At 36.3% G+C, this 23,985-nt stretch overlaps 1 protein-coding gene across 2 annotated transcripts in view; it reads left to right on the plus strand.

The window, feature by feature from the left end:
• The window catches only part of slc8a1 (solute carrier family 8 (sodium/calcium exchanger), member 1), a 170,667-nt gene that overhangs the window by 113,053 nt on the left and 33,629 nt on the right, over positions 1–23,985 (plus strand). For both annotated transcript variants that reach the window (XM_015395944.1, XM_015395945.1), the window contains exons 6-7: positions 18,363–18,508; positions 23,064–23,163. In XM_015395944.1, coding sequence (XP_015251430.1) covers positions 18,363–18,508; positions 23,064–23,163 — 246 coding nt within the window. The remainder of the gene's footprint in view (positions 1–18,362; positions 18,509–23,063; positions 23,164–23,985) is intronic.

Raw genomic sequence — 23,985 nt, forward strand, 5'->3', positions numbered from 1 at the left:
AACGCCCTGTATAAGAAGGGCCAGAGCCGGCTCCACCTCCATTAAAGTCCTTTGGAGTTAGCAGGCTCCAAAGGACAATGGTCAGACAGACAAAACTGACAGATTCTTTTAGGCTGCAGCCTCATGTATCTGCTGTATCTGCGAACTAAAAGCTAATCTTACCTACTTGCAAACGGCAGCAACTGTGTAAAACTTGGCACTATTGATTAGAAGTTACAATGAAAGCTTTTTGTTTATATTTTTGATGGGGACATATTGACTTGAGTTTAAAAAACTTTTTACACAGTCACATCTTACCTTTGAGGGTAGACTCTGATTTCCGTCCTCTCATTGAAGCTGAAGTTTGTCCTTAGTTATATTTTCATCTACTGATTGTTAATATCAGGTTAGGTTTGTCTTTTAAAAAAAACAGATTTAGGTGTTCAGTTTTCTGAAAAGCTTTGCACTGCAAAAACAATCCAGAAATATGTGAAAAAAAAGTCTTAAATTAAGTGTATTTACCCCTAATTTTAGTAGGTAAATAAGATGATCTGCCAAAGGCAGATTTTTTTTTTACTCTGAAAATAAGATAATTAGTAGATAATATGCTTTTGAAATAAAACAATGTGGTTGTTTTTTTGTTTTGTTTTTTTTTTAAATGTAAATACTCTTATTCCATTGGCAAAGTGTCTCACTTACCTCCTTAATTAAGAAAAAAAAATTACTATGCTTCATGCATATCAATAAATACTATGTTCTTAAAGCCTTTGTTTCAAAATTCAGCCCTTTAAAAATTGATTGGTGGCAAATATAATAATAACAATAACTAATAATTTAACATTATTTATCTTACATTGGAGAAAGTTACCTTTGCATTTAACCCATCACCTTGGGGTGATCATCGTAGGGCACCCGGGCAACAGTGTGGGGTTAAAGGTCTTGCTCAGAGACCCAGAGTGGCAGACTGTGGCAGTGGGGCTTGAACTCAGAACCTCAGGATTCCAAGCTCTATGCCCTAACCTCTACGCCAACACACCCCGTTAACAAAATTTATTTTGTTTTGTGTTTTTCCAACTACCATTATCTTAATTAATGCCATTTGTACAAGACTGGCTTTAGAATACATAAAGGGACTTTCATTTTTTGTTACAGGTCAGATTATAAATTATTCTCTAAATTAGCATTTTTAACACCTGTCTCTAAGCAATTTTGATATGTTGCTAAAGATTCATCCATTTAAAGGCACCTCTAAATATGGTTAAAAACTAAAGGATTTTAATAAATGTGATAACCAAGCCTAACTTTCAACAACTCTGTTTATGCTAAATTTGGATAGAAGATAAAGGCTTAAGTGTCTGTATTTTTTCCAGGCCAAGTAGGGACAATGACCTGAAACAACAGCAAGGATGTCCTTAAACATGTGTGTTTTTTAGGCAGTGTATGCCAGAAATTAACCTTTAAAGTCGTCTTAATAATTTAGTAGTATGCTTCTGGTAAAGCATGATAAATATTCAATGCAGTCTAAAAATGCTGTATTCCAGGCCTTTTTTGTTTGATATAACCAATCAAGAAAAGGTGATGGCCCAATTTGGCTTTTATATTAACTAGATGCATAAATGTTAGCAATTTTCTTCAAAGCAAATATTTTAATTCATGTTACAAATTTCCATTATACAACCAAATGTATGAATTGTAACAAAAAATCTTTCTTCTCTTCTCCAACCCTAGTTCCTCTTATAAGATCAAAGCAGCTGTTAACTTGGTTAACTCCCTTCAGACAGTGTTATCAAGAGACTCATGAATGTAAAATAAATTTTCCTAATGCATTTTGGCACAGCCTAACAGAGTATTTTAAATGAGCTTTAAAGCACCCTTCACCCGTCGGCAGCTGAAAAAGGATCAAAACAGAACAGGCACACTCACTCTCCTGTGTTGATGGATATATGATAATAGTCGCTACAGATATGAAATCTGGAAAAAGTATTTTGCAGCCAAGAAAGTTGAAGAATCCTGATAAACTAACATCAGCCTAAGTATTTTCTGCTGAGCTGAGATTGAACAGAGACATTTAAGTCTTAGTTTGGATGTGCTGGAGTTGCGTGCTCTCAGTAGTGCTGATGTTTGCTCCCAGTGAAGTCCAGTTTCATCCACCTTAATATGGGTAGTTACCCATTGTGAATCTGCTCAAGGTGATTTTAGTTGGCTCTGTTAGAGTTGTTAGAGATGTGGTGTCCTGCACCTTTATTCAAGTTCTCTACAGTCCTGTTAGTGATCTGATTATTTGACTCGGGTGTGTTGAAACGGAGACACTCCGAAACCCCCATTCGCACAGACTGTGTCCGAATGTCCACCCTAATCACTATATAGGGCTTACCCCATTTTAGATGAGCGTCCGAATGTCTAGTGGATGAAAAAGTAGTGGACTCCAAATTTCCCACAATGCACATTGAAAATTAGGGATCCTCCAGATTATTTGTGAGGACAGCTCTCCTCACAAAGCATCATGGAATTTGTTGTCACAGGGGCCTCCTGTCGCCTACGGCTGTCACTACCTGACACCGTGCGGGAGGCAGAGTCACGTGAACCTATGGTGAGAGAAAAGTAGTGATTATCTGTCTAAACGGTCTACTCTATATAGTGATCAAGATATTTAGGCATTAGGGCGGATGTTCAGACAAAGCCACAGACTCCTTAATCTGTGCATCTTCCATGCTATCATATCAGAATCTTGTGTAGTCCATGTGGTGATTCCTACCGACTCTGTTCTGTACCACAGCATGACGGATCAAGTCTATGATGGAGGACAGCAAAATCCATCAATATCTAAGAATCATATGAGCCATGCAGTTAGCCTGACATTTGGAAAGTAGAGCGGATCTAGTAAATTATCAAAATAAGAGTGATGCACGAATGGGTCCTGCATGCATCAAGTGAGGACTGCTGCATGGCAACGTTTTGCAGTGGATGATGTAGCAGACATGTTAAGTAGCGCATGGGAAGCTGGTTTTAAAGGAGCAGAACACCAAACCTCTGGGACAGTAATTTAAGAACCCTCGTATTTGCATTCCATGCTGAAGGATAATGGGGCTGAATTGGTTAATTAGCCTGTGTCTCTTCTATAGTCTTAAGGAGGTCCAGCATTCTTTAATTGCTGCCTTCATAGTGTTTGTACTTTCTGGACTTGTTTCTTTCCTTTTCCTCTTGACGATTATATATTGTGTTTAAATCGGATCCTTAGCTAAGTTAAGATCCCATTTTAACTTCACAATTCTCTCAGGACTACGATTGTTTACGCTGCTGGTGGGCCTTTTTCCTATCACACTTTTTCTTTCTGCACATGGGACAGGGCGTGTTTGCATATGCATAGACATGGTCTGAAATTAACATTTACCACTTGCCAAATAAGTCAAAATTTTTCATTTGGCTAGATCCTTCCAGAGCACCATTCGCAACAAGGAAAGTAAATGTTTAGACCAAAGTTGCGCTTCAGTTGTGTGTTTTTGCCTTTTTATTGTGGCGAGTCTTCCCTCTTTCCATTTGTTCCTCTTCTGTCTTTTCCTCACACGGCAATAGACAGACAAGCGTACAAAGAGCAAACCCCCAAACCGGTTTTGAAAAACCCGGGTTTTCAGTCGAAAAGCGACTTATGAAACTGGAGAGCATCTTTGAACACAAACACAATTATTGCCATATTTGCATAATGTCCTTTTCTCTGTCTAAATCGAAACAACCCATGCCCCTGCAACTGTGTAAATCTGATTGCTACTGTATACAAACACAAAGATTAAAATACCGTTTTGCACTGCACATTTCTATTGGTAGAAAGGTTACACTTTTATTTATAGAAAATATAACATATGAAAATTGTTGTTTAAATGGTTTTATTTTATTTATACTTCATCGAATAAAAGCATTTTGTATTTGCACTTGTTTGAATTTGATTTGATGAAATTCTACATTTCAAGATAATTTGAAAAATTACATAACATTTTAATGTAAAATTTTGCATTTAATGCAATGGCTTAGGGAAAAATATGTTTTTTTTAAATATATATAAGAGCAAATTAATAAATTTTTGGGGGCCAGTAGTTAATTTTATCTTCCACTACACTTGGCCAGTGAGTTAATTTCGGTCCTTGTCCACAGCTCATTGTGAAGGGCCAACTTGTGCACTAATAGCATCTAGTACAGCCTATTAATATTCCCTCTTTAAAGAGGAAGTGAGTTATTTTACTGATGAGTCATATATAATAATTAAGCCATAACATGGAAATGGCCTAACATTTCTATTTTAAAAATCCTATCATTTGATTTTGTCTATTTTCACATTTTTGAATATTGGTTCTAAATGGGCTTTGAGCCCAACTAATATGCGACGTATTTGTCAATTTGTAATTTATACGTTTGGTTGGCCATTTATATCGGGACTTAAAAGCCTAAGTCAATAATTTACCAGAAAAAAAACTTTCTAACATGCACTAAAAATATTTGTTGTAGTTTAAAACAGATTATTTTTATCCCATCTCACAAATACTGTTTTGAATAGCAATTTCCTTATTTTTCAATGACAATGAGAAACCTTTTATCAACTAATTTTGTTAATAGATAATTTCATGTTTTATTTCTTACTAGCTTTCTTTTTCAGTCCTTTTCAGCAGCATAGAGTGAACTTGTATCCACCTTTAGTTTGTTTGTGCATCTGAAAGCTATTAGGCAGACTCTTTTAAAATAATCTCAGCATTTTTATTTTTTGGGGGGTCTTGGCATTGAGACAGACCTCATTTCAACCTTTTGAAGTTTCTGGTTGAATTTTGCCAATTCCTAATAGAGTATGAAGGAGCCCAAGGATAGCGGGAGGCAGAGGAAAGTTCACTGCAGCCTTTGAACCTTTGTCAGTCATCTGTGTGAGGGAATGTGTAGAGTTAGGAAAGAATAGTGCTGAAAGGGAAACCAACTGAGAACACATCCAGCCTGCAGAGAGCTATGACCCCCGTGTCCTAATGCAATAGCATGCAGCGCCAAACTCAAATAGGAGCCAACTGCATCTTTAGAGTAGTTCCATATGATCCTTCACTGATGTAAATCCCTCTTATGGAATTATAAAAGTCTTTAACTTTTACACAGTTTGTCATGCAGAGTCCTGATGAAATCCTTGGTTTGTCACTAAAAGCTACAGTGAAATTGTGCAAATGGAAGAAAATTAATTTATGGTTTTATTTTATTCGATTTTTTATTGAAATAGAAATCTCAAAAATGGAATTTTTTTCTTGCATTAAGCCTCCAAAACTATTTATTCCAACAGTGTTTGACACTAGTTACATGTGAGTTTTTTTGGGGACAAGGTTGATTTTTCTTTTTCTTTTTTTTTTTTTTTTTTTGCGCATCTGTAGGAGAAAATGTAAAAAAAAAAATTAATCTGTGAGGAAGTCTGTTAGATGAATGGATATTATCTTTGAATTAAATTCAGGCTTGGGCAAAAGCATGCATGTTGTGATCTAAACCACAGCATTATAGCTTATTTGTTGCTACGAGTTGTCCTGATAAAAGGTCAACCCTGCAGCAACTTTTTTTCTATCGACTTTGATCACCTTCCTCATCACTTCTGAAGCAGAGTGCAAAGCATGATTCCACCACTAAGACTGGGGGATATGAGGAGCTATGGTCTTGCTGCAGTGTCATTGTTGTAACACAGCATTTTGTGTTTACACCAAAAACATTTTTTGTGCCAATGTGATTCGTAGCTTTTGATGATCTATTCTTTTTTGGCAAACAAAACTAGAAACTCTTCCATCTGAGAATTACCATAAACCTCTTGACTGCTTCTCTGATTATTACTCTATTTTCTACACCTAAATTTCCAGTTTAATTCCAATTAAGAGACATTTTGTACGTGTTTACTGGAAAAATATATTTAAAATAGCCTTTTTATTTGACCCGTTCACAACTAAAACAATGTTTGATGAGCAGACTGACACCTCAGTAGTTCAGCGCCAATGCATCTATAAGTTTGTTGCCTATTTTTTTTCTAAATATACTTTGAGTCAGAAGTTCCTGCACAAATGGATTAAACCTACTGTAACACAATCAAAATGTTTTAGGTGAGCCCCATCAAACACAACTCGGCTCTACTCACACACCGGTGGCAACTGGACATAAGGTGAATAGAGTAGAAGGAAAAAAAAATACAAAAATGAGTAGAAGAGTTCTGCAGTTCTGAATTTGGCCACAGGTGGCAGTATCTTCAGAAAACTTGGTAAAGCCTCTTTAAAGTGTGATGTAAACGCACTGATTTCGTAATGTTTATATTGCATGAATACTTGTGCAAGTCACTTCATGTTATACTTTTTTACAGTTTGGTTTCGTCTTGATCTGACATCCTTTCCTCTCTGTGTAATACTGGGAATGTATAGTAGTGCTGCTGGGAAGGAGAAGCATCTCCTTGCTTCACTTTTAAAGATCAAATTTTGTTAAAAGGCTACAGTTAGATTTTGAAAGCAATGGTATATGGCTTTAAATGAGAGAAAACGAGTACAAAATGGATTGTATTGTTCACTCCAAATATTGAAATGTGATAACGCAGCAGTATCCATGTGAGTCTAATTATGCATTAGTGCAAAACATCATTACTATCCCCTGCGAAAAATAAGTGTCAAAACACATTAAATAATTGGAGACACAATGCTGTGTGCTTACACCGTGTGTTTACCAGCATTTATTCATATTAAGGCTGATCATTAACATCGCCAAATTGTCATATGTATAATGGAAAACAGCAGTAGAGAATTTTATGGGCTACCTTAAAACGGTGTTGTTTACACTGTGATGATTAGAACCAATTGGCAAACAACATAAATGAATGTGTATCTTTATGGCAGCACTACCCAGGTAACATTAACACTCACATTAGGAATGATTTACAGTCTTCAAGCATAATTTGAGTTCTATCATCATATATAAACATGTCATGGTGACCACTGTAGAAAAATAAATATCACTCAAAGTAGCCCCAAAACAACCCTTTGAATAAGGCAGTCTGTTAATTCATCTTCATATGAGACAACAGTTGAGCTGCGTCTGCCCTATTCATAATAAAAATGTTATTGGGTTTTGATTAATAAAACCGGAGGTTTTGATTTCATTTTAGTTTTATTTTAGGTGGATTAACAAAATAAGTGTATGAAACACTGTTTTAAGCCAATGCTTTTTAGCAACTTACCGTCATTAAAATTGTAGCTAAAAAAAGATATTTGCTAATTTTCTTACAAAGTGATGTTTTTGGGGTTCTTTCTTGTTAAAAATAAAGTGAAAGTAAAAACTGGTTAATTATGGCATTGAAACTACTGAAAATGTTAACATTGTTATCCAGTTCAACAGTGTCATAAAAAGTATTTTCCATCAGAATGCAGTTCAGTAGCATACACTTCCTTTTGTGTTTACAATTCTCTCTGGTTGGTGGCATATTAGGTTTTTAACAGTAGCACTGTTGCTAAAATACAAATAAAAGTAATATATATATTAGACTCCATTTGTCTCGTTCATTTTTATGCCTCATAAAATTGTTCTCGACAAATATAACGACAATTACATCTAAATAAAGTAATTTAAGAGGTAAGAAATGGCAATTTTCCATGGTTTCTTGCAAATGAACAAACACAATTAAGTACTTAGATTAATTGCTATGGCATTGTACTGCTAAAAAGACAGCTTTTGGGCATTCTGTGTGTTTTAATGTTTTAGTCTGTTGCAAAACCCCTGTTTATTTTCACACAGGTTGAAAATATATTTTTCTATGACTGTAGATTCAGCTACATGTAGACTTCTTAACTTCTGTTAAGTATTAAAATTCAGATGCGTTCTGTATGAACTTTACTCTTGTGGACATAGCAAAGGATGAACGGCTAAATTCTACAAGTAAAATTTCAAAATAAAGGGTTTGGTTAAGGTTTAATTATTACACATTATGTCTACAAACTAATAGAAATCTATTTTACATTTAATCCCTTTAATTAAGTAATGTGCTATGTTAAATGTAATTTAATGGCTTTAATTTAATGGTAATGTAATGATTTATAAATTATGCTCCCCCGAAATGTAATATTCTAGTTTATAAAAGCTTACCACTTACAATAACTTGGCAGCACAGAGGAAAAAGAATAGTGTCCCTGCATCAAACTTCCATTAAGAAAGCAAACAAACCGACTACAAATGTCAAGTGAAGTTGAATTGTCTAACACGATTTTAGTGCTTGAATGTCACACTGTAATTGCTCATCACTGCATAGGCGCATTACCAAAGTCTATTAAATACCAAATCAACAATCATAAAATTGCTGTAATAACAGATGGAGCCAGCAGATAATTCAACAGCAAGATGTAGATAAAAGCCACTGCTTGGACATGTTTCTGACAAATGATGGCTGTTGCACATTGTGAAGCAGCTTTTGTGTGGAAATGTCAGTTGTGGTTGCTATGGGGAGCAGAACAATTGGCTGAGGATCAAAAGTGCAACACCAGGTTTATTTATTCACCTTTTGAAAACATGATTTTTGATAGGAATTATGATCCTCGTATATTGAACACTGCTTGGCATATGTAACATGTTAGGTGTTGCACTGTTGTGAATTAAATTGTTTTTTTACTGTATAATTCGAAAGCTTTATTTAACTGAACCCTAGTTGCACACCTACCTTGTGTGTTTGGTATGTTTTTCACATAAATGTGATGTGTTGATTACGGATAGGTGACGCTTTTTCACACATTATTTTCTCGCCATTTTGGTTACCTTCTGCAGTCAGGTCTTTTCTTTTACCCGTTTTAGTTAAAGCACACTTTCAAAAGACAGCACGAAGATGTAATCTTGGTAACACTTTAGGACAACCATCATTTACAAATGGTAATGAAACCATTCATTAATGATTAACAGTTTATTAGTGGTTTTGATGATTATTCATAAACTGCCCATAAACCCTTTATGAATGATAAACTGTAGCAGGGTTGACATCGGTTGACTTAAAGGTATAGTGGAGGAAGTTCTTTTCCAGGTGGATCATTAAAATAAGTGGTCCTCTTAATTGTCAATAATTCTGGTGATATGTATACGTTGGGCGGTCTTACGTGCTTGTCCCCATTTTGACTTACCACTAGTGAGTTTGACATAGTGGAAAAAATTGCAAAACTTCTTATGGAAAGTAAGCTTGTTTGAGCGATGCAAACAGCAACTTTTAAACAGAGGGAAGAAGGATGGTTCTTTCTCCATGCTTTAACTCCTTAAAATGTTATGTAAGAAAAATAAGCGCTGTCTTAATGGTAAATGGGGTATGTATGAAGTGTTAACAGCAGGGGTCCCAATATCTGAGACACAGTTGATTTTATTGGAAGTGATTTTTGTTTAATGTAATATTTTCCATTTCATAATTGTGAGTTGTGTGGTAATGCAATGTAAGGCAAATTAAGTAAGGATTTATTACATTTTTTACGCACCTAGGGGGACCCTGGGTGTAGATGGCATATTTATAGCTAGTTTTGTAAGTTATCTTTATCATCCTGTCAGGGTTTTGAGGTCTCTTCTCAAAAGAAAGAACTGTAATGATAACATGCAGTATGATATGCTAGTATTTGTCTTGGTATGAACTCTATTGCAGTTAATTCAACCCGATGACAGCAATAATGAGAAGTCTGTATGTAAATAATGGTTTGTCTGTCTTCTAAGGCCGACTTAATAAAACAGAGTAAAGGGGGAATAATGAAGAAAAAGACTGAGGATAAAGTCTGGGGATTTCCATATGTAAAGCAAATAATAAGAGGATGAGGTGATGAAACAGAAAAATGGAGAGGAGGGAGAATGGGATGTGGTTATATAGCAAAATGTGAAAAATAAGGAGATTACAAGCCTCACATTGTTGACATCAGATGATTTAAAGGTGTAGCATGGGTCACATAAAGTCCCTACCCAAACATAGCTTTTATCAAATAAAAAAATGAACATTTATATATTTTCTTAGTCTTACTTTATATAAAAGGCCATCTAAACCAAAGATTAATAAAGATATATGGGTAAGATCTTTGTTTATCCTTTGGCTTAAATGCATCCTCACCAGCCTTTAATGTGATTCACATGCAAAGGAGCAGAAAGGCAAGCACCGCAGGAATAAAATCCAGTTGATGAATGGTACAGACAGTGGCTTTGATGGGAATTTAGCTCCCTCCCTGGAACATTCATCCTCGGTCAGGACCATTTACAGAAAAAGACACACAGAGAGTAGCTGAAATGGATACTGCCAGGTCATCTTCACACATATAAGTGTTGGTGTTGCATTTAAATTGAGTTCCCTCAACAAGCATTACACAGCCTGTAACAGTTTGTATGTGTTTGCATACTATTCTTGATAAAACTCATACCAATAAAAGAAAACCTGGAGAGGCTATGGCCCAAAAAATGGATTTAAACAAACAAGCTCATGTTTGATGACTTTTAGATTCAACAATCAAAGGGAGAAAAAGAAAGGAAAGAAAAGAAATAGGTAGACTACTTTTATCTAAAAAATTATTGATGCAAGCAGTCTACGATGCACCACACCTGCTTACATTCAATTCAATTCAGTTTATTTATATAGCACCAATTCACAACAAATGTGATCTTAAGGCACTTTATAGAGACAGTTCAACCAGACTGGTTCAAAGTTTTCTATCTCAGGAAAATTTCATCATCTCATGGACTTGAACGCAATCCCTCACACCAAGCATGCTTATAGCAACAGTGGAGAGGAACACCTTTTTACATTAGTTTCCTCATTTCCTTCCAACAAATAAAGGAGAAGTTTCCTTTAAGCATTGGCTTTTAGGGTCATATCATTTGCCTGCATCTCTTGTTAAAATGTCCCATCTGTAAGATTTAGCTCAAACCCAGAAAGCTAGTTAAACATGTAAATTTACTTGACAAATTAGGAAGAAGAATAACTATAAACTGAGAATATCACACTGGTTTCTTTACAAAACATCAAATGAATAATTGAGAAATAAGATCTCCTTATAACTTTCTCTCTATCCATCAACAATATTGGCATTTAATGTAACATAAGTTACCAAAAAAGAGCTCCAAGTAGCTCCTGTTTACAGCTGCAGGCTTACTCATTCAAAATAATGCCTGCTTTTTTTGTAAGATGTCTTGCAATGATATGCTTTCTTTAATGCAAGCTGTTGGGGAATAAACACAGAAAAAAACGTGATTGAAAGAGGCTGACATAAAGGTAACTACTGTAAGGATCCAACCCTGAGAAGATTTCTGGAGCAGAGACGCACCGGTTGCTCAGTGGGTTTGCATAACCGCTTCAAATCTATTTTAGCAGTGGCTAGCAAACACTAAGTTTTTAAATTTTGCTGTTGATTAAATAAATTTAATTTGTGTGTATAAAGGCTCTTTAGTATGATTAGAAACTAAGATCTTCCAATATGATGTCTGGTCACTGCTGCAATCATCACCAACATAACATAAAGGGGTATTAGTTTGAATGCAGTAGACACATTCTAGGAGTCACTGGATTTGTATGAGTAGCCCCAACTCGTCTGATGTTTATTAGTGGAACTATTCCAAAAGTAAGTGGGATTTTCACTTGAAACTCTTCATTAAGTATTCAACGTGCAAAACGCCAAAAGCTAGTCTTGCAAACCTCATACAGTAGATGCACTCCTGCTGAAACGTGACTGTAGCAAACGGCTGAATTAAATCCTCCGCGTTTCAAGCAGTTCTGCAGAGAGATTGAAAAGGGCAGTTTGTTTGATTTGGTGTGCTTGAGCAGGGGTGCATCTCAATTTTAACAGGCAACAACTTTAGAGGCATGAAGTTTTAATCCTTGGGGTAATGGCACCACTTGCTCAATTCAGTCGCATTTGAATGACATTTGTATCAATTCAACAGGAGCAGATGTACCGTTTGTACGGTCTCTGAGTTATAACACCCTCAGAAGTGTTTGACATTTGGAGATGTGTATGAAGCATTAATTTCACTTTATAGAACCTCTTTATTTGCGCCAAGCACACAATGCAATGAGGTAAATGTTTTTCTGCAATCATTGTAGAGAAATATTGTATCCATGAATAATATACTATCAATTGAAATATCCAGACGTATTCACAGAAAACACAGGCACGCATGGGGAAAATATGCACGTCATAGGTAGAAAATGCCATTGGTATTTAATACCTGGATTTTTTTGCACCAAGTAAACATCAGAAGCAGTTATCATAGCATGCAGCCTACCAACATTACAATTGGTTTCTAAATACAAATATTTCAATAAAAGGATGAAATAGATTCTAAGTCATAGACCTTTATTAACAGTTGAAATTTCATTTTTTGATTTTCTTTTCCAGATTAAACAGTTTTTTTCACAGAGAACACTCACATTTCAAAAGGGGAAAAAAAGCAGATGGTGGCGCTACAGGTTCCTTTCTTATTGTAATGCTTTCATATCTAGGAGAGCATACAGCAGACATGATGAAGGTGCTCCTGACATTAATCTGCATGACTGTATGTTGTAGGAAGCTTATATGCTCTATGCAGTAACTCAGCCAAGGAAATTGGGAATCGCAGCCCTCAGCGCTATAATGGCAGGCAGTAGTATTCATAACATACCCTCATGGAAAATTTGATCACAGTCATTCTCTCTGCTCACTCAACCTTTTGATCCTACCAGCACGTTATGACTCTACAGTGAATTGCAGTTACTGACACAGATCTTTAAGACAGTGGATATGAGGAGAAGCTGATTCTGTGTCTGACAGAGAGAGCATATAGGTAAATATGATCCAGGAAGAGTTTTTATTTGGTAAAATCAATACAGCTAAGCACTATACTGTAAGTTGTTCAAATGTTAAATCTTCACCGAGGAAAGTGCTATTCAACAGTTTAAGATTATAGAAACTTTTCTTTGGCAATGACAGTTTTAAACCTAGTCTTCAAGTATTCAATATTTTTCTGTGATACCTCATCACAGCTTAACTCTCATATCTGTGTTTGTTAACATATCCTGGAAATAAAGGATATTAAGGTATATGCAACATATGTGACTAATATTAAAGACTTATAGAAGTTTTTTTGCTTGCATACAATATATTTAGAAAAACAACATTTGGAAAAAGCTACGGATTATATTTTGCATTGTTATATATTTGTTTGATACACCAGGATATGGATTCTTTTTTTTTTGTATTTTTATTAAATTCAAGAAAATGTGCGATCTGAAATGGGATAGAAACTGATAGAACTGATGAAATATTTTGTTTTAAAATAAGTAAAAAATAAATGGACATTTCTAAAATGATTTCCAAAGGGAAGAAAGACTCTTAGAAAAATATATATTTATTTTAGATATATATAAATATATATTTTTTATGTTTTTTGTTTTTTTTCAATCCGAGAAAAAGTATCTTCTCTCAAAAATTAAAGTCTTTGCTCTCAATGAATTTTTCTCTCAATGTGGAAAAACTTGTCATGTGCGGACATGTCTTAACAGAATCGACAGCTGAGTGGTGATATTTTGTTTACAGGTGGCTACGCCCCCATTTGCCCAGAATGCCTCGCTTCACCTGTAGCTGCACCTCGCCTGGAATAGGGACGAGAGACAGGCTGTGTTGTTGTGTTATTTCCACCAATAAGTTGCATAAAACAAATGTGATGCTAGCTTCAGTTGTAAACAGTTCTGTCCAGCTTCATTACAGACTTTTAAACCTGCCCATCAACACCGCTGTAAGCTCTCGTCCACATTCCAGGCGATGCGCATTTAATCTCAGACGCACCTAATTTCACCACTCAGCTGTCAAGTGTGGATAGTGGACAATAGGAAAACAGTCCTGCCCGTAACATATTTTTCACATTGAGAGAAAAATCCTGAATCGAGAGCAAAGACTTAAGCTTTGAGAAAGAGAAGAAGAAGGTTGTTAGAGAGAAATCGATTTTTCAGAGATTTTGTTTTCACTCAGATTACAAAAAATCACATGGGAAAAATATTTTTGAAAGTGCTTTTTTCCTTGGAAATCGTTTTCAAATAACATTTCTTTTTCTCTGTGTAGACAGTTCTCTTTAATAGTTTTATTTTACTTTCAAAATGATTCTTCCTTTCTTCACCCTTTTTTTTCTTTAATAAAGACATAAAAATTACTCTATAAAGTGTCAGCTTGATGCTGAACTGTGGGCATTCAACCAGTATCAAAGACAAGGCCCTCCAGTTTTATAGTATTGATGGCACATAAAGTAATAAATGTAAAGATTCGAGGACAGCCTGCTAGACGAATCTATAACATTATTGAAGATGAATGGTTAGAAATGCCATTGAATAATGGGAAACATTGTCGGAGAGAGAAAGCTGTGCTGTGCTTTATAAGATGGTTCGCAGATTTGATTTTACTCTATATAGGCTTCCCAGAATGGCTCTACTCACTAATAATTTATGCTGGAAATGTCAAACAGAGCGAGTAACCTTTATAACTGTTATCTGGGACTATGAGTACACCTTCACTTTCTGAAAACAGTAATACGACACATAGGAAAGGGGCTGAGTGTGATCATACCCATGTCACCAGGAGTAAGCTTAGGAGGATCAGACACTGATACGTAATATATTAAAACAGCAATGCGCAGGGATGAGGTGGGGGGTTGATGGCTGCCAGAGTAATCCTCAGATTACTTACAAACTCAAAAATGATACAGAAATCTCAGCACTGAAATACTGCGTCAGTCAGAGTCCATAACTGAACTGCTATTCAGAGGAAAACTGACTGCTTCTCATTTGTTTGTTGTGACTGTTTTCTATCTAAAAGCATTTCCTCTTTAAAACATTTATATATTTTTGTCCATCACCTGTAAGCTTTATTTTTGAAGTTGTAATATTTCTTGTCTTTTTTTATCCGCTCCTCCATTTTAAATATTTACCAGTGATTATTTGAAATGATGATTTTAGATATCATGATTATAGATTCAGATATCAGCAGACTTTGCATTAAAATCCGTCCTGAGTGACTATTGCGGATGTTCCCACTTTACATAAAGTTACAAATGAAGCAACATCACTAAGCGGGCTGACAGCTGACAAAAGCAAACATGACATCAACAGATGCTTTTGAAACAATGTAAACACTGAATGACTTTGACTACGCCGTGATACTAACCTGTTATGTCCTCCTCAGTTATATTTAGCACTTATGACGTTATTTTATGTAAACTTTAGATAAACTCATCAGTGCAGCATCACTGGCATAATGCAAGAGAGGACGGGGGGGGGGGGATTACATTTCGTAGATGGTCAGAAACTTTAAGAAATGAAACACGGACAAAGAAAAGCAGCCAACAGTTTGCTTAAACCTTTTTATTTGTTTATACACTTTGTTTGTAGGCTTTACATAAATGTAACAGGTGAGAGGAAAGATGTGCTTTATGTTGGAAAAATGAGAATAAGATGATCGCAGTTGGCTACTTTAAGGTGTCTTGGAGGATTTTTCTACATTTTTGTAAAGACCCACTTTACAAATGCAAATGCACAACCCTGTACCCACTCCTGATAGGGAACAACTATTAACGGCGTACGAGAACATACATGAGCCCATTTCTCCTCGTGCACGCTCTGTTTAAAAGTTGCTGTTTGCATCCCTCATACAAGCTTACTTTCAAAAAGATTATCAATTTTTCCGATATGTCAGACGCACCTTTGGTAAGTAAAAAATGGGGACGAGCACGTAGGACGGCCTTATGTAAACATATCACCAGAATGATTGACATTTAGGAGGACCACTTATTTTGATGATCCACCCAGAAAAAGGACATCCTCCACTATACCTTTAAATATAAAGGAGAATCTCAGATCGTTACCTTACACAAAGAACTACTTACACTTAATAGTTACTTCTCTAGAAAAGTAACTGAGTAATTCAGTAATTCCATTGCCATCTAGTTTGGTAACTCAGTTACTACACAATGGAGGTAACTACTTGGAGGTAACTACTACTACTTATTTTAGATGCAACTGAAAGAACAGTTGTGACATGATGTTAGATGATATTTAATTCAAGAATTAATCAAAATGACCACATATTGGGAAACATAGGAAAGTAATCTGCGCTATTTCAAGTTGTGATGTGACACATGAGTTACAATATATTTAGGTAGATCTAATTGTTTTTTTTCATGTAATCAAAGACGAGTAAAGCAAATTAAAAATCTTTATATTTTTGCACGTTGACAGTCTTAAGGGCAGCGCCTTTCATAGCAGCAAGGCTTCGGACACGGTATTCCCCCACATTTGGACAGGGTGTACAAAACTGAAGTTCCCTCTGGGATTAATAACATAGTATTAAATTGATTTCATCTGGAAATAGGTATGAAACAAAAAAATTATGCTTTTTGGTAAAAATAAAATATGTTTTGCAATAGAATTAAACCAGGGTTGCATTTTTCCAGAGGAAAAAAAGGAAGGGCTATAATCCCAGCGCTGTTGCATGGAAGAACAGCCAAACAGCCTTGCAAGTGAATTTACCATAACATTCAGAAAATAAGTAAGATGTGTTAATAAAGGCAGCGAGCTATCAATCAGTGTGGATTATGTGAGGAGCTTCTTTAGATCAGAGCTGCTTCTAACCGACGTGGATAGTTTTAATTTACACATAATGAGTAAACCACGTAAACATTCAGTTTTAAATTGTACTTTTTCTTAGGAATACTGTCATTGAATGAGTGGTTCTGCGTCATCATCTCTCCTGTCATTCTGTGTTCAAAACATGATGAACATCCACCCACTTTATGACTTTTTAGCCAATTGGCATTGCAAAGCTCAGCTCGCTGCTCGTTCCTGCAGTAAAAATCTCTTCTAGCTTTTAAAAAAGCTGCTTTGACTGAATGAGGTGTAGTCAAATGTGCTTTAGACACCACTGATGAATAAGTACCCACCTTTTTAAAGAACATTCTTAACAGAGGTTTACAAACAAAAAATAAATTTTTACACAGCCGATTGTTCTTAGAATTTAGCTGAAAGTAGAGCTGATTTTTTTAAATACTGTTTCGACGTAGAAGCCATTTAAGATTTCCCTACTTTCCATGATGGGTCCTTGGCTGGTCCCTCTTCAAATCCTTTTTAAAGATCAATATTTGTACTAAACTATTTTTTTTTGTCAAGAGTTGTGGACATTAAGATCTAAATAGGAGCCTCATCTCCAGGTCAGACCCTGTAATTCTGTGATTTTTTTTTATAGGATTTAAACTTTTGACTCCTGTGAGGAGTCCGGTCAAGGCAGTGTAGTCCTTCAACTGTGCCAGGATAGATCTGTCTTCAAATTGTCAAATCAGTCCAGGCAAAGGGCTCCATTGCCATCTAAAGAAACTAATTGTGTTTTCTCTGTCTCAACATGATTGTATCAACGTGAACACAAAGTGAGAAACTGGTTCATAGACACACAATAAGTTTTACCTGTCAACCCAAAAATAAATAGACTAAATCCAACTTCTGAAAGCAGTCAGGCTAACAGCACATGTTCTGCTTTGTTTCTAAGCAACGCTGTCACTAGTCAAAGGCATTTTGTCATGTTCCTGTCCACACTGTGTCTCCATATTATATATAGTAAAATATGTTGATACATTCATACAGCCATGTTAGTCAGCATTGCAGTGGTTATGCAAGTCTCCACATAATCAGTCTGTTTTACTTTCGGGTTTAGCTTAACCACCTTAAAGTAGCAGATGGAATAGAAGTCGGAATACTTCACTGCAGCAGCACTAAAATGTCACAGATAAAAGGAAAGCCACAGATAAATCTAAGTAATGCATCTAAACATGTAGGAGGATCATTCAGGGAAAGTGGTTCTATATAATGCAATCCGTGGATTTCAGCAGACATCTGTATCCACAGAGCATGTATTAAAGAGTAAACCCTATAAGGGTAAGACTTTTTTTCTACAAAGCATCTTTTGTCCCCCTTCCTTGCCCTAGGTGTTTTACTCCCTGCTGTTTCTATGACTGTGGCTTTCGATAGAAGTGTTCCAATTGTTTCAGATCCCTTCTTCCTAAACAGTTTTTTTATTTAATAATCTGCTTTGAAAAGCTATTTAATAATGAATAGTAATTTATTTAGTTTTAATACTTTGACCTTATACTTAAATTTAGGTATATGCACAAATCTGCATAGATTGAGAAAGAAGATTCCATATGTATCATTTATTCAGAAATCCATCCGCTAAAAACAAAAATATCATCTCAATCCTTTCAATGCAGTTTTTATCCCAAGTTTCTGTGCCAGAACCCTTGAAGATCAAGGCTTCCTGATTACTTACAAAACCGTGATCTGACACCCCCGCTCTAGCGTTGAACAAATTCTACCATCTGATTTGTTCCTGTGATCTTTTCAGAGGAAAAGCCAAAGGCAGAAGGGGAGGAAGAAGAGCCACTAACGGGAAAAGATGAAGAGGAGCGGCGTATAGCAGAAATGGGCCGTCCCATGCTGGGAGATCACGTCAAACTGGAGGTCATCATTGAGGAATCATACGAGTTTAAGGTACGTTTGAGTTCTTTTTGCAGTAAGATAATGTAAGGTGTTTAACTGTTTTACAGAGCGCATTTATGTCAGGGGGTGTTACTGTTCAGGCTTTATGTCATACTGTATTTTAGTGCCACTTTTTGACAATTTCCTCTCAGTCCTAAAAAGCTCCAGAATCCTTGTTGGATTACGTTGCTCTTCTGGTTCCAGTCTGTTGATTTTAATTTTTTAAAATCCCCCAAATAGCATTAACATCAAGGAGATTCAATTGACCTTGCGCATTACCTAAATGTGCGGGTATTTGTTTTAAGATGAAATCCGCTCCATCCTGTCAGTCTTGGTGTAAAAGGCAATCCGTAACGTGAGTGCAGCATTTATCCGTGACCTTGAACAATAAGAGATATCAGTTATGGAGCAGTTAGCTCAGAGACGTGTTGGAAAACATCATTAATCATTGCTGGGAATGAGCACTGAAGCACCAGTAACATACAGAATCCATCACTGATAAAACTGGTTTAAATTTCAGCTGTCACAATCCTGTCAGATGCAATTTTATATTGATTCTTGTAAATTTTATTAAAATATTAAGATGAATATTAAGTTTCCTTTAGTAGTTCCATGGGATTGGACACAGTCAAAAGGATTAACATGTTTCTCATAAGCCCTGCTTCTCTTTAATCAAACAAAAGCCAGAGTAACAGCAGCAACAGCCTATATGAAGAAATCTAGTCCGGTTTCCAACCACTTCATAGCACTGAAACAGCACTAATCAAAATCACCAATGACTTCCTCATGGCATCTGACTCTGGGTTACTCACTATCCTCATCCTTCTCAACCTGAGTGCAGCTTTTGATACCATCTGTCACACCACCCTCCTCAGTAGGCTTTCTTCGATTGGCATCACTAACACCCTGTTGGACTGGTTTACTTCTTATTTCTCTGGCCGTACTCAGTTCATTCAACTGAAGACCCCTCCCCCATCACCTCAGGTGTACCTCAGGACTCTGTCCTGGGGCCCCTCCTCTTCATCATCTACCTCCTTCCCCTTGGCAATATCTTCCGCAGATTTAACATTCACATCAACTGCTATGCTGATGACACCCAGCTCTATCTCAATCACAAAACCATCATCTTCTCTTCCTCCCACCTCCGTCACAGATTGCATCTCTGAAATAAAAGCCTGGTTCACCAACAACTTCCTTCCATTAAAGAGTAGTAAAACAGAAGTTCTCCTTATTGGATCTAAATCAACTCTTTCCAAAACTGACAGTTTCCCACTTATTATTGACAGCTCCTCCATCTAACCGTACCTTCAGGTTAAGAGTCTGGGTGTCATCCTCAAGAGTACCCTATCCTTTCAATCCCATTACAATAACATTACCCGGTCTGCCTACTTCCACTTAAGAAGCATCAACCGCCTCCGTCCTTCCGTTACTCCTCACACTGCTGCCACCCTGGTCCACAGCCTCGTCACGTCCTGACTGGACTATTGTAACTCTCTCCCCTTTGGCCTTCCTCAAAAATTACTCTATAAACTACAACTGGTCCAGAACTCAGCTGGCCACATTATAACAAGAACTCTCTCTATCCACCACATCATCCCGGTTCTCCGACAGCTCCACCGGCTCCTTGTGCAGTACCGGATTCAATATAAAATTCTTATGGTGACATTTAAGGCCATTCACCACCAAATGTGGAAATACTGCTGTAAGATGAGATCTTGGATTGCTTGATGGTTTGACTTAGGGCTTAACGATTATTTTCCAAATTGATTAATTTGTTGGTTATTTTTTTCCATTAATCGATTAATAATTAATATTAATCGGATAGCCAAAGGCTCTTTAAAGAAGACTTTTTATGAAATTAAAGCAGGTGAAACTAAAACGTTTCCAATTGAGGAGTCCTGGATAGAGCATAATAACAGAGGAAAATCTTTTTATTTTAAATACAAAACGATTACTTATTTCTTTTACAAACTTTGTAGAATTACTGCTCTAAGTGGGTTATTCTGTCAGCTAAAGACACGTTTTAGGGTCTCTATTCTTGATTCATCGATCACTAAATTAGTTGTTGATAATCGATTAATCTGATTGTTTTAGCCCTAGTTTGCTTATATCACAAATAGCAAATAAGGGCCTTTTACAATTTAACGTTGTTTTCATCAAGCAGAAGCTAAATGTTTTCAGGGAAGAGGTTATTTTTGTCACTGCTGAAGCATTAGTGTAGGTCAGAGATATGTGATGAGACATGCCACCTGTCCTGTAAACACCTGCCACTCTGTGATCACCACTTTACCCAGCTGAAGGAGAGCATTAACCTTCACCCCTCTGTTTGGCCTCAAACAGGGACTCCTGCACAGTGAAGTGGCCTCTCTCTTTCCTTTGGGTAGAGAGAAACATCTCTTAAAAAAGCATTAAGGAAAAATGACAAATAAGCAGTGTTTTGGCCGGAGGCTTGAAAAGCCAGTTTTAGAGACAATTTTAAAGCAAAACAGAGATTTAACAGTACTAAGTAGAATTTTGTGATCCCTGTGCATGCAGACGTATTTTTAATGGAAAGCTCAGACTGAAATACAGTATGTAGCCACTCCTGCACCTGCTGTGAAGCTATTTATGTTTTGTGTATTGAGACAAAATGAGAAACGCATCTTTTTTTTATTACAGTCAATGAGACAGTCATATTTCTTAGTTAAATTGTTACTGTCACAAAAGCCCACATAATCTAACCAAAGCAAACTACCAAATGCATTGGATGAACCGTTCTGCAAGTAGGAAATAGTTGCATAACATCTGTATGTCGTTTCCTCACTTCTCCCACGCACTCTCTTAAGATGGGCTTTGATGTAATTACCGTCCACGTTACATTTTGTGTGCTCTAATGCATGTTCTTTTGCCGGTCGCTCCACCTACATGCTCACTTTAGGCAGACAATTAATAACTCCCAGTAATGGCTTGCTACTTGACAAGATCCAATACTTTGTCAAGAGCTCCAGTGCATGAAATTATACATCTGTGTGAATCTTTGTGAAACTAGATCCTATAGTTATCTAAAGTGGTGACTGTTAGTGGGATGTAGAGCGTACAGTAATGGGGTCTGATATCAGATGGCAAAAAGGCAGAAGATTTTGTGCAAATTTATAGTTAAATTAAGAGTTTATCTGAGGTTTAAATCCTATTTAAAAAGTACAATATTAATCTTATCCATTATATTTAGCAACTGTTTTTGATCCAAATGATAAAGAAAACCATTTGCTTGCAAATTATTTTTATCTAAATTATGTTGTTAAAACCCTCAAATCTTAATCTGGGTAAGACTTGATCCTTAAAGATTTTGTCTAAATCCAGACTGTGGAGGCAGTAAAGGTGTAGTATTTTACATATCCACCTTTACACTGATATACTACCATAGTACTGGTACATATGTACAGTAAATTAGATTAAAAAAAACAGTAATCATTCAGAAAAGGGGAAGAGCTGATCTAAAAATCTAGCTATTTTGTAAATGAGAATACAAAAGAGTTCATATAGATGCGCGTGTATATGTGTGTGTGTGTGTGTGTTGGAAGGAGGAGTTTAACGGCAGCAGGGGGACCCTTTTTACATCCCTAAGCACCATTCAGCCCAATTAGCATCCTGTTTTTCCTCTGAAGTGAACCAAAAAGAAGGGCACAATTCCTACTGCTTCCTTTGATTAGAATGTGAGTGCATGCATTTGCTGAAGTGTTTGTGTTACCCTAATCTGACATGGTTCCTTTCATTAAAACTGGAATAATTGGCACCCAAATGTTAGAAAAACAACAGATAAACAATGAAACAAAATAGCAGTGTAGATTACGATATTTGTAAAACTGTGAAAGGTGATTGTTTGAAGACAAATAAGATTAATTCTATTGTTTAATGAAGAAACCTTGTACACACATCAGGTCCGTAAAGATGCTTAAAAAGTTGAATAAAAGTATTTATGGTTACAGAACCTGTTAAGACTCCTAATTCTTTTTACCAAAAAGTACACAGTGTTTTCAAAATAAAAACAAAAGAACAAACATAAAATGGGAAATGTTCTCTACTTTTTATAGAGTTTTTATAGCATCAGTTGGCAATGCAGGGCGAGGACGACAGAGCTGGGGTCTGAAGTGGTGAAGCAACAATCACAGGCTGAACTGCATCATAGAGAGACACTCACAACAGTGGCATACTGTTATATTTGACCAAAACAGAAGGGGAATGATTTATCTGAACAAATTAATACAAAAAAAAAAAACATCATGATGCTTTAAAAGGTAAAAAAGTTTCTCCGGAGTTTAAAAGGCTCAGTCCCCAATATGAATACTCAATACTGGTAACCAGACCAGATGACAGGCCAGTCAACTATCTTTTATTCCATGATTTCAATTGCAATAAATTTCCATTAATTTACTTGCAATAATTCGTAACACTGAAGAAACATAAAAAAGATTTGTCCTTTAGTTTGTGTTACCATGGAGCCGATACTTATATCTCCTGAAACTGGTTTTGAAAAAATATATATATATCTTTTTAGATAAATATGATTTTTTCTTTCTCTGTTTGACAGAATACGGTGGACAAGCTGATAAAGAAGACCAACTTAGCTCTGTTGGTAGGTACCAACAGCTGGAGAGACCAGTTTATTGAAGCCATCACTGTGAGTGCAGGTAAGGACAAAGCTCATATATCCGGCCCTAAAATTTATCTTGACACATTCAGCAATTTTTATTAAACAAATGTGTATGCATGTGGGTGTTCCTAACAGAGCATTTTCGTTTAATTGACTTTTAAGAGCAACAGCTGCAGTTTTAAACCTTCTGAGGCCTCTTATGTGCTATTCTCTATGCATGCAAATGACCAGCGCAACCTAAAAGCTCAGGAATATTATGCATGATGCAAAGAGGTGGAGTAATTTAATGCATCCTATAGCTGGTTAAGTGTAGGTGTTTACATATATTGTGGACTGACTTTTAACTGATAAGCACTGACCAGATGGGATGGGATGCTAATCATGATAGCCCACGCTTGTGTGAATACCCTGACAACAACAGGACATTTACCAAGTATATTTCTACTATGATGGTTTTGATTTAAAAAATTAAATAAATGCAGATAGATTTATAAATTATGTCCTGCAGTTCACAGAGATCCATTAAGCTTCCCCTGTAGAAGCCTAAAACACCACCAGAAAGATAATTATAGGTCAGGTTCTCCCAACATTTACACTCACCGGCCACTTTATTAGGTACCCCATGCTAGTAACGGGTTGGTCCCCCTTTTGCCTTCAGAACTGCCTCAATTCTTCGTGGCATAGATTCAACAAGGTGCTGGAAGCATTCCTCATTGAGTTGGGTCCATATTGACATGATGGCATCACACAGTTGCCGCAGATTTGTCGGCTGCACATCCATGATGAGAATCTCCCGTTCCACCACATCCCAAAGATGCTCTATTGGATTGAGATCTGGTGACTGTGGAGGCCATTTGAG

The sequence above is a fragment of the Cyprinodon variegatus genome, unplaced genomic scaffold (genome assembly GCF_000732505.1).
Source record: "Cyprinodon variegatus isolate N-32 unplaced genomic scaffold, C_variegatus-1.0 Scaffold768, whole genome shotgun sequence".
Lineage (NCBI taxonomy): Eukaryota > Metazoa > Chordata > Actinopteri > Cyprinodontiformes > Cyprinodontidae > Cyprinodon > Cyprinodon variegatus.